The following is a 13795-nucleotide window of genomic DNA, read 5'->3' on the forward strand; positions in this document are numbered from 1 at the left end:
GGGAGTCCCCTGACTGGTGGGTACTGAGTTGGGACTCCAGCAATGCCGGAAGTGGCTGCAACTGCAGCAGCTGCTACAGTGTCTCTTCCATGTGGAGTCATTACCTGTTGGGATGGTCTCCCAACCCCTTAGACAGAGCCTGGTAATCCAGCAGGAGCCTGAGGAATTGGAACACCAGCTGGTACTCCTCTGCCAGTGGCCCTGCCAACTCCAGAGCCTCCTGCAGCTCCAACAAGTGGCACTCGAGCAATGCCAGTATCTTTGGAGGGAGGTACCTCCACACTCATGGAAACCAAGTTCTCCCCATGCAGCAACACTAGACCCCAAACCCGCTTTTCTTCACATTCTGGCTGCTTCACATTTTTTGGCTTGATCTTCCTGAATTAATCACAATCACAGAGGATCAAGTCCATATGTTTTTGTCTAAAGCCTTAAAGGTGCCAATGAAGATTTGGCCATCTTGAAGGATACAATTCATTCTATAGTCGATGTTCTGCAGCATTTTGCTGGTCTTTCCCACAGTCATGATTGCTGTTCCACCAAATCAAATGTCTACAGTAAAGTTTCAGGATCCTTAAGACCAAAGGGTAGGCTACAAAGAGGTATGATGCAGATTCTGCTACAAACAATGCAAGCTGGGGGCAGAAGCTTCAAACAGTAGGTGGAGCCTGGATTTTTGCTTGGAATCATCTACCTGGAATGTTCCAAGACTGCTTTAACCACCTCCTGTTGTGTTAGCTAAGAATGCCTGCCTCAGTTCCGCCTCAAAGTCCACACAGGCACTTGCTGCTGCTGAGATGGCACTCTCGGTTGTTCAATAGAGGACAGCCTCTACATTTGTCCTCTTATGTTTGAATTGGACTTCCACCTCTGGTACATGCTGATCCGTAGTCCATCTCAGTGTAAACGGTCTCTGGACCATTCCATCCCACCAATGGCCACTCCTCAGAACACAGTATCAGGTATCTGCCGTGGCCACTCCGCTCTGCGCTGGACTCACAGCTGCAGTGCCAGCTAATCTCAATGTGTTTTGAAGAGGTCAAACACTATTCAAAGTTTTACTTTTCCCCAAGAAAAGAAATATCAATTTCAATGGCTATGTAGGCCGTAAAGAGCCGTGTGTGTGTGTGTGTGTGTGTGTGTGTGTGTGTGTGTGTGTTCTTAGTAAACTCTTAAAGGGCTTCATCATACTCTTAGTAAATCCTAAACTATATGTTATAAATAATAAGGCACTACAAAGACCTATAATACAAATTAGTAGAAGACACAACTAACCTTTTTTGGGACTTTTTTCTTTGGTGTAACATTTTTAGCAGAACTTTCCTTCTTGGGGGCTGGAGGACGTCCAGGTGGTTTAGCCCGTCCTGACTTCTTGGTCTGCTGTGTTGGTTGTGCTACAGCAGTTTTCTTTGCAGACTGCATTGACTTCTGGGTTGCTTTGGAAAGGGAAGACTGTCTTTTACCTGTATTCTTTGTAATAACTGAGTGGGGGAAAACACAACACAAAAATAAAATTAAATGACATAATTAAGGTATTGTCTTTTTACTACTCAAAATAAACATAAATTAATATTTAAAAACATTCCAAAAGTTAATCATTGAAAACCACTTAAAATAAAGGTATGATTTAAAATGAAGTTTTAGGTATTTAGGATTTATTATCAGGAAATAATCTAATTCTCCAGAAAAAAAGTAAAGAGGCTTTTATAAGAGGAGCCAATAACTTTAAATTTAGTGCAGTGAAAATTTCTAACTATTTACCTTTTATCTGCTTCTCATATTTTTAGCTCTTAGCATAGAAAAGAGTTCCTCCTTCATAAAATACTATGCAATTATGCTACTAATTATGCTGTATGCAGGAATCACTTTGCCCATCAATACAGAAGAACATAAAGCAGCTACCAATGGCTCCTCTTTATCTTTCAGGAGCCAGGGGAGTCCTCTGCATTTGATTTTTAATGGCTAAGGCACATTACCTTCGTATATGTATGTCCAATAACAAAGCTTCATATACTACAATATAGATGCCACATTAACATTGTCATAGAAGGACCACTATCAAGCCCAAGTGATTTATATCTACTAGTTACTTGGTTGCCCAACCCAAACTGTTTTAATATTTCAAATGGCTCACAAATACCGCATACAGTTTTACAAGACACACTGCAGGAAACACTCCATACAGTTTTACAAGACACACTGCAGGACAATTACTTGCCATGTTACTTTAGTCTAGGTTCACAATTAAATATATATTTTTAGGATTATACTTTAATAACTTCATTACAAAAAATGAATTTTACACACAATAAGAAGTACTAATGTCAAACAAAAAATTTTTTATAGGATGAGTTATATAAATAAAACATTTATACATCTATGCAAAAATCAACTACTTTTATTTTGAGAGCTTCATTTTACAACTTGAAAACCAATCTACCACTTTGCTCCTCCCATATTCAAGGACTAAGTGTATGTCTGACTGACCTTCGATGAAGAATACCACATCTTCCCTGCAGCCTTTTTATCTACCTTCTATCACCTAACATGTCAAGGAGAGGGAAAATTCTTCTCTTGGGTGCCAGAGCAAATGGAGAACCACTTAATTGTCACCATCATTCCCCCTTACCCCAATTTAGAGTAATTAATCTACTTACAACAGTCTCTTCTTACTTCTTTACCATCATCTACCTCATTCTCCACTCTCACTTCCACTTTCTTCAGTAATCAATTCACATTATGTCTTCGTACACAGTCTCCCTGTCATCATCATCAGTAATCTAACCATCATATTTCTCACACTTCATTATCCTAACCTCATCATTGGATATTTCAGCCCCTCCCTAAAATGGTTATACTTAGCAATTTCTGGAACTCTTCTATCTCCAAGATAACCAACTGTGCCTGCTTTCTATATCTCCAATATCCTTACTTGTCATCTTTGCTTCATACCAACTGACCATGCTTTTATTCCCTTTTTTATCCTCATTGGAGGATATGTTTATTTTAGACAGAGAGAAATGGAGATAAAGAGAAATAGAGCGAGAGTGAGAGCGAGAGAGACATCAATGTGAGAGAGAAACATCGATTGGTTGCCTCCTTTATACACCGGACTGGGGATTGAACCTGCAACCTTTTGGTGTACGGGACAATGCTCCAACCAACTGAACCACCCGGCCAGGAACTAAGCATGATTTTCATTCTCTTTGAGATATAGCCACAAGTCCTGTCAATTTCAGCCCTATCTTTTAGCTTTCTTCTGGCTTTACTTTACTCCCTATCAACCTGCACCCAACTGTCCACCTCCACCAATATCCTCTAACTAGTATCATTTACTTTATTACCCCTTAATCTCTGACAACGTCCAGCAAGTCAGCTCCTACATCTAAATCACACTGGCATTTGTTTTCTCTGGGCCTCAGCTATAGAAGGGTCAGCAATCTTCTTCTGTAAAGGACCAGATAGTAAATATTTTAGGCTATAAAGGCCATATACAGTCTCTGTTACATATTCTTTTTCATTTCTTTGTTTGCTTGTCTTTTTAAACCCTTTATGAATATAAAAACCATTCTTAGCTCACAGGCTGGAAGTGGCCCTTGGGTTGTAATTTGCCAACTCCTGCTTTAGAACATTAGAATATCATTGATGACTATAAAATCCACCCTGCTAGGGATCATGCCTGCAACCCGGGCATGTGCCCTGACCAGGAATTGAATGGTTCATAGGTCAATGCTCAACCACTGAGCCACACCCACTGGGCTAAATCTTTACTTCTTGACAACCCATTCATCTCCACAGTTCTGGTCCAAGCTGACTGAGCAGAACATAATCATAAAAGCATCTCTGCTGCGTAAGCAGTTGACTATCAGAGACCTGTACACAATATTCCATTCATAGTAGCAGGGGCACTCTCTGTCCTGGTCAGACACTGCCCACACCTCAGTCTTGCCTTGCACAGGTCTCTGCCTATCACTTTTCCTTTTATCATCACATACTCTACAATACTGCTTTTTCACCTTCTCACTTTCCTACTGTGCCCAAAACAAGCATAAAAGTCCTTTTTAAGCCCACCTTCATTTAAAAAAGATATGTTTTTCAACTAATCACTACAAGGGAAAGAATGGAAAAGACTAGAAAAGTTACAAAGGAAAACAAGGTCTCTAATTTATAGTAGTAGCTGTACCAGTTTCTATGAAAATGAGACTTGCCTTTTCATCTTTTAATCCCCTGGGACCTTGCACCAAGTTACCTATTCTAACCTGCACAGTTCCCTGCTCATTTACTAAGCAGAGATGGTTTGGTCAATATGGTCAGAGTCCAATAGTGTGAATAAGTCCAGCCTGTTACCTAAGCTCCCCCATCGTCCTTTCTGAGTCTCCATGATGACCCATGTAGGTTTCCCTCTCAGTACCAAGAACCACAGTTTTACAGAATTAAAAATACCTCGAGCATATAATAAAAGGTAACTCCCACAGAGAAATAAATAACTCATTCACTTGAAAAAGTAAAGATCTGCCTTTGGGGTCTCATAGAACATCCCAATTTGGGAAGTGGTGCCATGTCTTTTCTAGCAGCTTTAAAAAGATGATGTCTGGACAACTAAACCAAAATCAAATATACTGAAAGGATCTGAAGCTTCAAGCCACTCCCTCTCACCCTTTTCAAAACAGGGCATGGAGAGCTAAAATAAATACATTTTAAAAAGAGAAAAAAAACTCTTCATACACCTTATAAAACATACCTTAATTTCAACAGAATATTCTATCTTATGGTTATTGAAAAGTTGTAAAAATGTTACAGGAAAGAAATTCCCAAACACAATTAAAAGGTTAAAGGATAACTCTCTAACTTAAAACGCAAAAGTCCAGCTAAGTTCTTTATCTCCATACCTAAATGACAGTGCCTCTTTTCTTGGCATACATGCTAAATTAAAATAAGAAAATCGAATTTAGTAGAAGTTACATGGTTTTCTTATCCTGTTATATAATTTTATCTCATAAGTATTCAGCCTAGAAAGGAAATCATAAAAATAAAGAAACAAGCTAGAAATCAGTTAGAATTTAGAAGGGCTTTAATTTAAAAGTGTTTTTAAATATACTTGTTTTCTACTTGCCAATCATAGATGCTTTGTACACTACTCCCTTCAGCTTCATGAGGGTGCTTCCCATGAAGACCTATTTTTTCCCCCACAATTCCTCCTCATAGCTGCTCACTTCAAAAGAACCAAGATTTTGGTCACAATAATATTATTAAAGAAGATGACCATTTCCAAAACCTTTAATATTTTCAGAAAAAAATGTTCACATGAAAAGAAGCAACTTCAGTTGTTTCAGGTCAATTCCTATCACCTAAGCCTTTAAAAGCCATTCAATTTTTAAACCACAACATTTTTCTTATTGAATGACTTCTATAGAGTGATTTCCATTATGCTATTAAAAACAATCATAGCAATCACTGCTGTACTTTCCACAAAATACAGTAAATGTACTGACACAATATTTACTTGGTAAAATATGGTATCCACATTACTGTATCATAAACATATTTTTACTAAGTCTCATGTAATTTCCGTGAAAATTATGTCATATTCCTCAAAGCTACAGAAAAAAAATTGGCAACACTTTTCATTACAAACTATAGATTTAAATGATCAAATCTAACTTACAATCGGGTTGTTCCTTTTTTATTTAAACCATTTTTATGGTTGAAATAATCAGACTGACTTTTCCCTTGTATCATAAAACCATTTTTAAAAGTGACTAATCAAATAATAGTGCTAACAAATTAATAAGTAATATTTAGAATAAAACAGGGTTTTTGAGATAACAGAAATGACTGGGATGTTTAATATACAAAAGCTAACAAAGCAGACAATGAATTTCTTTAACCACACTTCAACTACAATATAAAGAAACTTTGAGGGTAATCCCACCTTTGGAAATATTCCAGAGAAACAAATTGTTGCTGCACTTACCATAAAGGTGATTTAGGTTCCACTCATGGGCCTCCTCCTTTACCAGGAATAAAACTGCCTTTCTGAAGAAAGCAAGTCAACAACAAAGCCCATGTTGCCTGAGTAAGCCTGAATTTCTAGCAAATGGGGATGAAGCTATTTGCATTTGTTGGTTTAAGGGGGTGGGAGTGGGAGGAGGGGACTAAGAGGACTGCTAAAGTAATTCACATATTGTCTGTGGACCCTATAGGCACTGATCATCAGTCACCTGTTCAAACTTCCTTCACTACTGCCTTCACAGAGGAACCAAAGGTTACCCTGGGTCAGAGAATTTGGAAAGAAATGAGAAGACATGCAAAATCTAACTGCCAACTCATTGCCTCTGTAGACAAAGTTACCCCTGCTGGACCACATGTCATAAAAACCAAGACATTTTAATAGTCTCAAGAGAACTTGTTAAAATATATCATAGAACAGAAACAAGAAAGAAGCTCCAAGTTCTGCTCGCAATTATTGAAATATTTAGCTGAAACACTTAAAACAGAAAAAGGGCATTTGTTTTGTTAAGATACTTCTTTGCATCATAATAGCTGTCTCATTAGCACAAGCAAAACATTTATTGCAAGCTGTACCCATGAAAAAGAAAATATCAGCTGTTTTAAATTTCATGGCCCTTGAGTGAATAATTTGGGTTGATAGCATTTCGAACTACTTCATGTAGACCAACCAAGAAGATTATTAAATAAGCTAAGTATATTTTAAGCTATATTGACAGTAAAAATTTAAACAAATATTTTAGTGTTTACTGAGCTTTCTAGTGGGACTGACACACCTTGAGCTTTTGACATCCTTACTTAAAAGTACTTCTGTTACTTTTATCCCACTATAACATAGAAAGGGAAAGTGCTGCTTTATGTGGTTTTTACTGAACATACACCAATCATATTTTTTAAAGGGGGAAAAGTTAGTAAACATATGTACTAAAAACTATAAAATCATCATTTTTAAATTTAGAGAAGTACAAGATACAGACGCCACATACTCCTCCGCACAAATCTGAACAACGAGCAAAAACAGCCATAATTTCTGGGGGTGTTTTTGTGTGTGTGCTTTTTTTAATAAGAATGAAGTGGGGGTGGTGAGTAAAACTACTTCTTGTTTCTCAATGGAGGCTTTCAAATATTTCTCAAAAGACTAACTTTGAATCAGCTCAAAAAATATTACATAGGAAGCGCTTTACAAAATAAGACTACTATATAAACTGACTAGTTAACTTTCAAGAAAGATGAAAAGTCTAGATTTTAAAGCCTACTCCCATAAAATTTTAATTAAAAAAATGAATCATACACACACTTGCACACATACATAAAATAAAATAAACCAGCATTCAAAGAAGCAAACAGTGCCCAAGATAATTACATTTAAATCTATTTTAAAATTTTTGAAAACAGTTCATATTCATAAAACGTATGTCTGAATTAGCAACAAAATAAATCTAATATATATTATTGGCGAGGGGGGTATTGAGGGACTCAATAAAATGAAGGATTTAATCAAGAAGACTTAAGATGGTCACTGATGGCCTATGGTGCCACTACTCAGGAATGCTTGGCTACACCTTCCTGATAGTACGTTTTTCCCTCCTCCACAGTTCCCTTTGGACCAGAAGAATTCCTCTATACCCTTGGGATTCTGCAACTTTATACTCAAAGCATCTGGAAGTTTGCTGCCCTCCTTACTGGTCTGTATGGTCATAACTGTTTAAAGAATTAAGCTATAAGATGACAGACACTTCACACCAGTGTGGTTCATTCATTTACAATCAATGATGCATAAACCTGAAACTAAGTTAAATAAAACCATTGTGTTCAAAAGTTTAATTTATATACTTAACTTTAAAAGCATTTAAGTACCTTTAAAGCCAGGCAGAATGGTTTAAAATGTAGCAATTTAGTTCTTAAAATTGTTAATATCCCACAATAGTAGAAAAAATAATGCTGGGACAGTTTTGTTTTTTTAAATACTCTGCTTCTCATAGCACATGGACACAGACAATAATGGTCATGGGGAAGCGGGGGCAGGGTGGGAGAGGCAAAGGAGGTGAACTGGGGGACATCTGTAATAGAGTCAACAACAAAAATTATCTGCTTCTGAATTTCTCAAATGATAAAAAAACCTACATTTACTGTGTTCATAAATAAAATTATAGAAAGAAAATTTTTAAAGAAATAAACTAAAACAAAAAAAATAAAAAGATCAATAAATAAAATTATAGAAACATAATAGCAACTTATTTGTTTATAAATTTACCCAAATAAAAATAGTAAAAAAGAAAAGATTTTTTTTAATTCGCCTTTAAAATTATGGTAGTCCCAGTTCTGATTCTAAGTTGCTGGATTCTAAGTTTTGTTCCTTCCTGTATTAATAAATATTTGGACTTGAATGACATGACTGGCTGTAATTCCTCTAACTATATGCTGGAAACAAAAGAAGGGCTTGCAGGGCATTCCTAAATATCATTTTTTAAGGGAGAACTAAGATATAAAATACAAAAAGGGGACAAGTTGAAACAAAACAGCAAGATCAACTAAATTCTTCACGAAGACAATCTACAATGGGACCTGTTTTAGTTTACTTGACTCAGCCTTCTTTAAGTTGCCAAGGACACAGCAGCACACATCTTTCCTCCTCCTCACCCTGTATTGGTCTCCAGAATAAATCTGGTGAGCTGTGACAGCACCAACCAGAAGCAAAGGGCCTTGAAAGATTGTAGGGTCATAACAAGAACCAAGAAAGGAAAACCTAAATAAACAAGAGAGAGAAAAAGCCACACAGATTGCTGAATTTTCTATCCAAGGCATGCTTCTCTGGATTTTTCTACCGATGATTATTAGCCTGATAGAACTTGGCTGTTTCTGACTATAGAAGTGTTAGCACAGGGAGGAAATTTTTATTTAAAAAAAGTTTTATAGTAAATTAAACTTTATTACTATTCTTTTTTTAAAAATATATTTTATTGCCAAAACCGGTTTGGCTCAGTGGATAGAGCGTCGGCCTGCGGACTGAAGGGTCCCGGGTTCGATTCCGGTCAAGGCCATGTACCTTGGTTGCTGGCACATCCCCAGTGGGAGGTGTGCAGGAGGCAGCTGATCGATGTTTTTATATATATTTTATTGATATTTTTACAGAGAGGAAGGGAGAGGGATAGAGAGCTAGAAACATCGATGAGAGAGAAACATCGATCAGCTGCCTCCTGCACACCTCCCACTGGGGATGTGCCAGCAACCAAGGTACATGGCCTTGACCAGAATCGAACCCGGGACCCTTCAGTCCGCAGGCCGACGCTCTATCCACTGAGCCAAACCGGTTTCGGCTTTATTACTATTCTTAAACACATAACCAGTAAAGCTTAAATAAGTAGTTTTTAATGTAAAGTCAAATCAAGTGGCATTCATGGATGCCCCACTACATTTCTTTAAGAAATCATGTAAGTGAATTAATTGTCTTTAGTCATTAATTATTTGAAAAAGTTTTAAGTGATATATCCTAAAACTAATGTTGAAAAAGCAATTATATAAAGGTTGAAAAACATACATTTCTAATGGGTTCAAGAATATTCAAAATTAACAAAAAATAAATATTTTTAATTTATGATATTGAATTTATTATTTATAGCTTTTTAAATTATCTAACTCTTAAGGCCTTAAATTATTTAATATTCAAGTAAATATATTTAATATTTCTGTATGTTTTTAAAGACCATTTAAAGGTTTCTAATTTTTACTTTAACTGGTGCAATGTCTAGTGGGGTAAAGAACAGAGCAGGCAGATCTCAGAAAGTACTGGTGAAACCACATTTTTTAAAAACGCTCTGCATCTTCTATTTACTCAACTCTCTAAAATCTGGTTTTTCAAAGAAGTCTACTAAACACACTTTTACTTAAGACCACTAATGAGCTCTCTTGACTTTTATGCTGCATTTGATAGTATTGTATACTTACTCCTTAAAGACTTTCCTCTCTTGTTGGGGGGACCAATCTATTTACTTTCTTACATTTATGTATACTTTTCTCAGTGTCCTAAATTGGCTTCTATTTTCTACTCATCTCATTTTTGTATTTCTCAAAGTTTGGGCCTCTAACCATGTGCAGTGGAAACACCTGAGCTTCACTCCGGACCTACTGGTTCAGAACCCGTGGATATGAGTTCCAGGACATTAGCCTTGTTACAAGCTCCCCCAGGTGATTCAAGTGTGAGAATTACTGTTTTAAATGTTGACCCAGGCCCTGGCCTGCGTGGCTATGAACCAGGAGGTCGCAGTTCAATTCCCTGTGGGGGCACATGCCTGGGCTGCGGGCTTGATCCCCAGTTTGGTATGTGCAGGAGGCAAATGATCAGTGATTCTCTCTCCCTCTCCTTTCCTCTCTGAAATCAATAAAAATATATTTAAAAATATAAATATTGACCCAGGAAATCCTGTCACTGGTCCTCTTCTACCTCCATCTGTTACACATGCACAATTAAAATTACACCCCAAATTTCCACTACTTACAGCTATCGATAGGATGTATAAGTTGCCACCCTTCCCTCTGCCAGCACCTATAATCGTACCTGACACAAAGAATATTTTTTTATGAACATGAAGACTCCAAAACCTGCTTTTTCAAGCAATATCTATCCTTTTTAGGCTTCATACCTGCATATGAAGCTCTCCAATGGACATGTCCATCTGGACGTCCTAAAGCTACCCTGAATCAGTTAGGATTCAGTTCAGCTAACAATAACAGAAAAACCTAAAAGAATAGAGGTTTATATAACATAGAAGTTTATTTCTCTCAGATAATAGTCTGGAACAGGCTAGTATAAAAATGTTGCTCCACAAAGTTCACAGAGACTCTGACTCCTTTCTACTTTCCACTCCACTATGCCTAGAATATGGTCCCCATTTCATGGTCTGAGACGGAGCTCTACCCAAAACAACCACATCTCTAGCAGCAGGATAAAGCAGGAGGAAGGAAGAGGAGATGGGTACATTCATCTCTCTGTAATACACCTTCTGGAAGTAGAACACACTACCTGTACTGTTATTCCATTGACCAGGACTTAATCTAATGATCACATCTAATTGCTAGAGAGGCTGTAAATGTAGTCTTTATGTTAGGCAACCAACTTGTATTACTAAGAAAAAAAGGGAGACCAGATACTGGAGGACAATAGCATTTGTAGCCACATATTTCAAGGTCACTGTGTCACAAACTGAACTCACCAGTTTTCAAGATAAACTGTGTAATTCTACTCTACCTTTATCTCCTTGACAAACTTTTTCTCCTCTCTTAATAGTCTTATCATGTGTCTTTTTGCGAAGCTTTTCTTTAACCAACCACTTTTCCTCCAGCCTAAACAGACTGGGTATCTTTGAACCAACTTCATATCTAGCATACATCTCTATTTTTACATTTTTAATTCTGTATCATCTTTTTAAATCTATTCCTCCATTCATCCCTTTCCCAATAGAAAGCAAACTTCTTGAGGACAGAGACTATGCCTCATTTATCTTAGTATTACATGCATATAGATCTGTATCATACTAAATTTTACAAAAATCAATCATTAATGTCTGCTTCCTAAAATTATGGCAATAAGAAACTGGTAAGAGGTGCCTAATAAAAAGAACATCACGGTATGTAGTATTGTATTAAAGTCCCAAATTACAAAAAATTCCCCCCTTATCTGTGGTTTGCTTTCCATGGCTTCAATTACACATGGTCAACTCCAACCCAAAAATATTAAATAGAAAATTCCAAAGATAAACAATTCATATGTTTTAAATCATATGCCATACTACGTAGTATGATAAAATCTCACATCATCCTACTCCTACACAACCAGGACATGAATCATCACCTTGTCCAGCATCTCCATGCTATATACACTACCCACCATTAGTCACTTAGTAGCCATCTCAGTTATCAGATTGACTGCCATGGTACCACAGTGCTTGTGTTCAAGTCACCCTTATTCTATTTAATATCCCCAAAATGCAAAAGTAGTGATGCTGGCAAATCAGATATGCCAAAGAGAAGCCAGAAAGTATATGTATGTATAGGAAAAAAAACATAGAATATATAGAGTTTGGCAATATCCAAGGTTTTAGATATCCACTGGGGGTTCTGGAACATATTCCCTACAGATAAGAAAGGACTAATGTAATACGGCTACATACGCTTAACTCTACTGCCCTCCTCCACACAGCTTACCTACTAATTTTCTACATCCATTTTTCTCTTTTCTGGTATAAATAAATTTAGTGAGGTAAATTTTAAGTATGTTTACATTTGATTCCACTAATAAGTTTATATTTAACTAAGGCCAATGAATGGGTTATGTGCATGGACCCCTCTTAAATTTCAGCAGCTATTCCATTCTCAGAAAACCAGGTTAGGCATGTCTACGCCCTTGGAAGAGTCACCAAAAAAGTCCAATGTTTTTATGACTTTTCTCTGAAAGAAAATATTCAGAAAATCATAGTATTCAACTTATGAAACACAGCACACAACTGATAAACCCATGACTAAAATAACATACTAATTTATGATGGCTTCTATAGGGTCGAAATGTTCACTGATGTGTATGTTTTAAGACTATCAAAGTATCAATTTAATTGTAAAATGACCAAAATCATGTAAAACATGTATGTAATAATTGTTATGCCCAACCTTTTAAATTCTATCTTCTAGATATAAACAATGGAATACCATGTGTAATTTTAAGATTAATATCAACTATAAAGGAAACTGAATACCCCAAAGTGCTTATAGCAGCAAGGCTTCAATGGTCCAAGAATAGCTCCATCTTTGCCCATATCTCCAGTGTAAACTGTCAATTCAGACTATACTAGATTGGCCCTCAAGAATTCTAATCACAGTCTTCTTTTATCTCCAGTTCTAAATCCTGGACAGTGCCCTCCTTGTTCTGCCTGTGGCTCCAGTGGGTATGAATTGCTAACCTCAATGCCAATAGCAGTTATATATAATTTCAATAAAATAAAAGATGTAGTTACTTATTATCTTACCATAGGCTCCTGGTGGTTGCAATACATCTCCTGCCAGATGACACCACCCAACTGGGAAAATATCTCGGCAATAGTATTTGCACCAGTAATCAAAAGCTCCACTCCAACCATCAAATGTGATATGAACTTCGTCTCCTCTAACACCTCCAACAGTTGCAGGGCATATCATATCCGGGTTCTTTTTGTCTACAGCTTCTAGTTTCATCCCCACTTTAAAGTTATTCAGAGGTGGCTTTGGTGGTTCCTATCAAAACATTTTAAAAGTTTTCATTGTTAAGATGTATTAAGAAGCATTTGCTCAACTGATTCTTACAACCTGTAGCAACCAAAAATTGAGTTCTATGCATATCAATTAAAATACAGGAAGAAAACAGTTCTTACAAATCTGTCTGCAGCTCTGCTCTACAATATCCCACTTACTCTGGAGCAGAGCCAAGAACCTGGAAGGAAACAAAACCAGCCTGACAGTAATTCAGACATTCATTTACTCATTCATTCAAGAAATATATATTGTACACTATGTACCAAGAATTCAGGATTCACTGGTAAACAAAAGTATCAAAGATACCTGTTCTGGTAGAGCTTAAATTCTAGTGGTGGTAGTAATAGGATTAGGGGCTGCGTGGGGGCAAAGTGAAAAAGCAATCAACAAGAAAGTTTAAAAGAGGGAGTCAAACAAATCAATAAATATAAAAATTATAGGTGGTAAATCTATAGAGAAGGCAGACACAAGAACATGAAAGTCATATATATCATATATATGATATCCA

At 36.7% G+C, this 13795-nt stretch overlaps 1 protein-coding gene and 1 pseudogene across 2 annotated transcripts in view; both read right to left on the reverse strand.

The window, feature by feature from the left end:
- Nucleotides 1–526, reverse strand: part of LOC308239814 (small nuclear ribonucleoprotein-associated protein N-like) — a 714-nt pseudogene extending 188 nt beyond the window's left edge. The window contains exon 1 of the transcript in view: nt 1–526. This exon is cut by the window's left edge and continues 188 nt beyond it. The product of the transcript in view is annotated as a small nuclear ribonucleoprotein-associated protein N-like (transcript).
- Nucleotides 1–13795, reverse strand: part of SCML2 (Scm polycomb group protein like 2) — a 76634-nt gene that overhangs the window by 22774 nt on the left and 40065 nt on the right. The window contains exons 7-8 of the mRNA XM_080652667.1: nt 13026–13269; nt 1276–1481 (exon numbers count right to left, since the gene is read on the reverse strand). Coding sequence (XP_080508793.1) covers nt 1276–1481; nt 13026–13269 — 450 coding nt within the window. The remainder of the gene's footprint in view (nt 1–1275; nt 1482–13025; nt 13270–13795) is intronic.

Source organism: Plecotus auritus (genome assembly GCF_963455305.1).
Source record: "Plecotus auritus genome assembly, chromosome: X".
NCBI lineage: Eukaryota > Metazoa > Chordata > Mammalia > Chiroptera > Vespertilionidae > Plecotus > Plecotus auritus.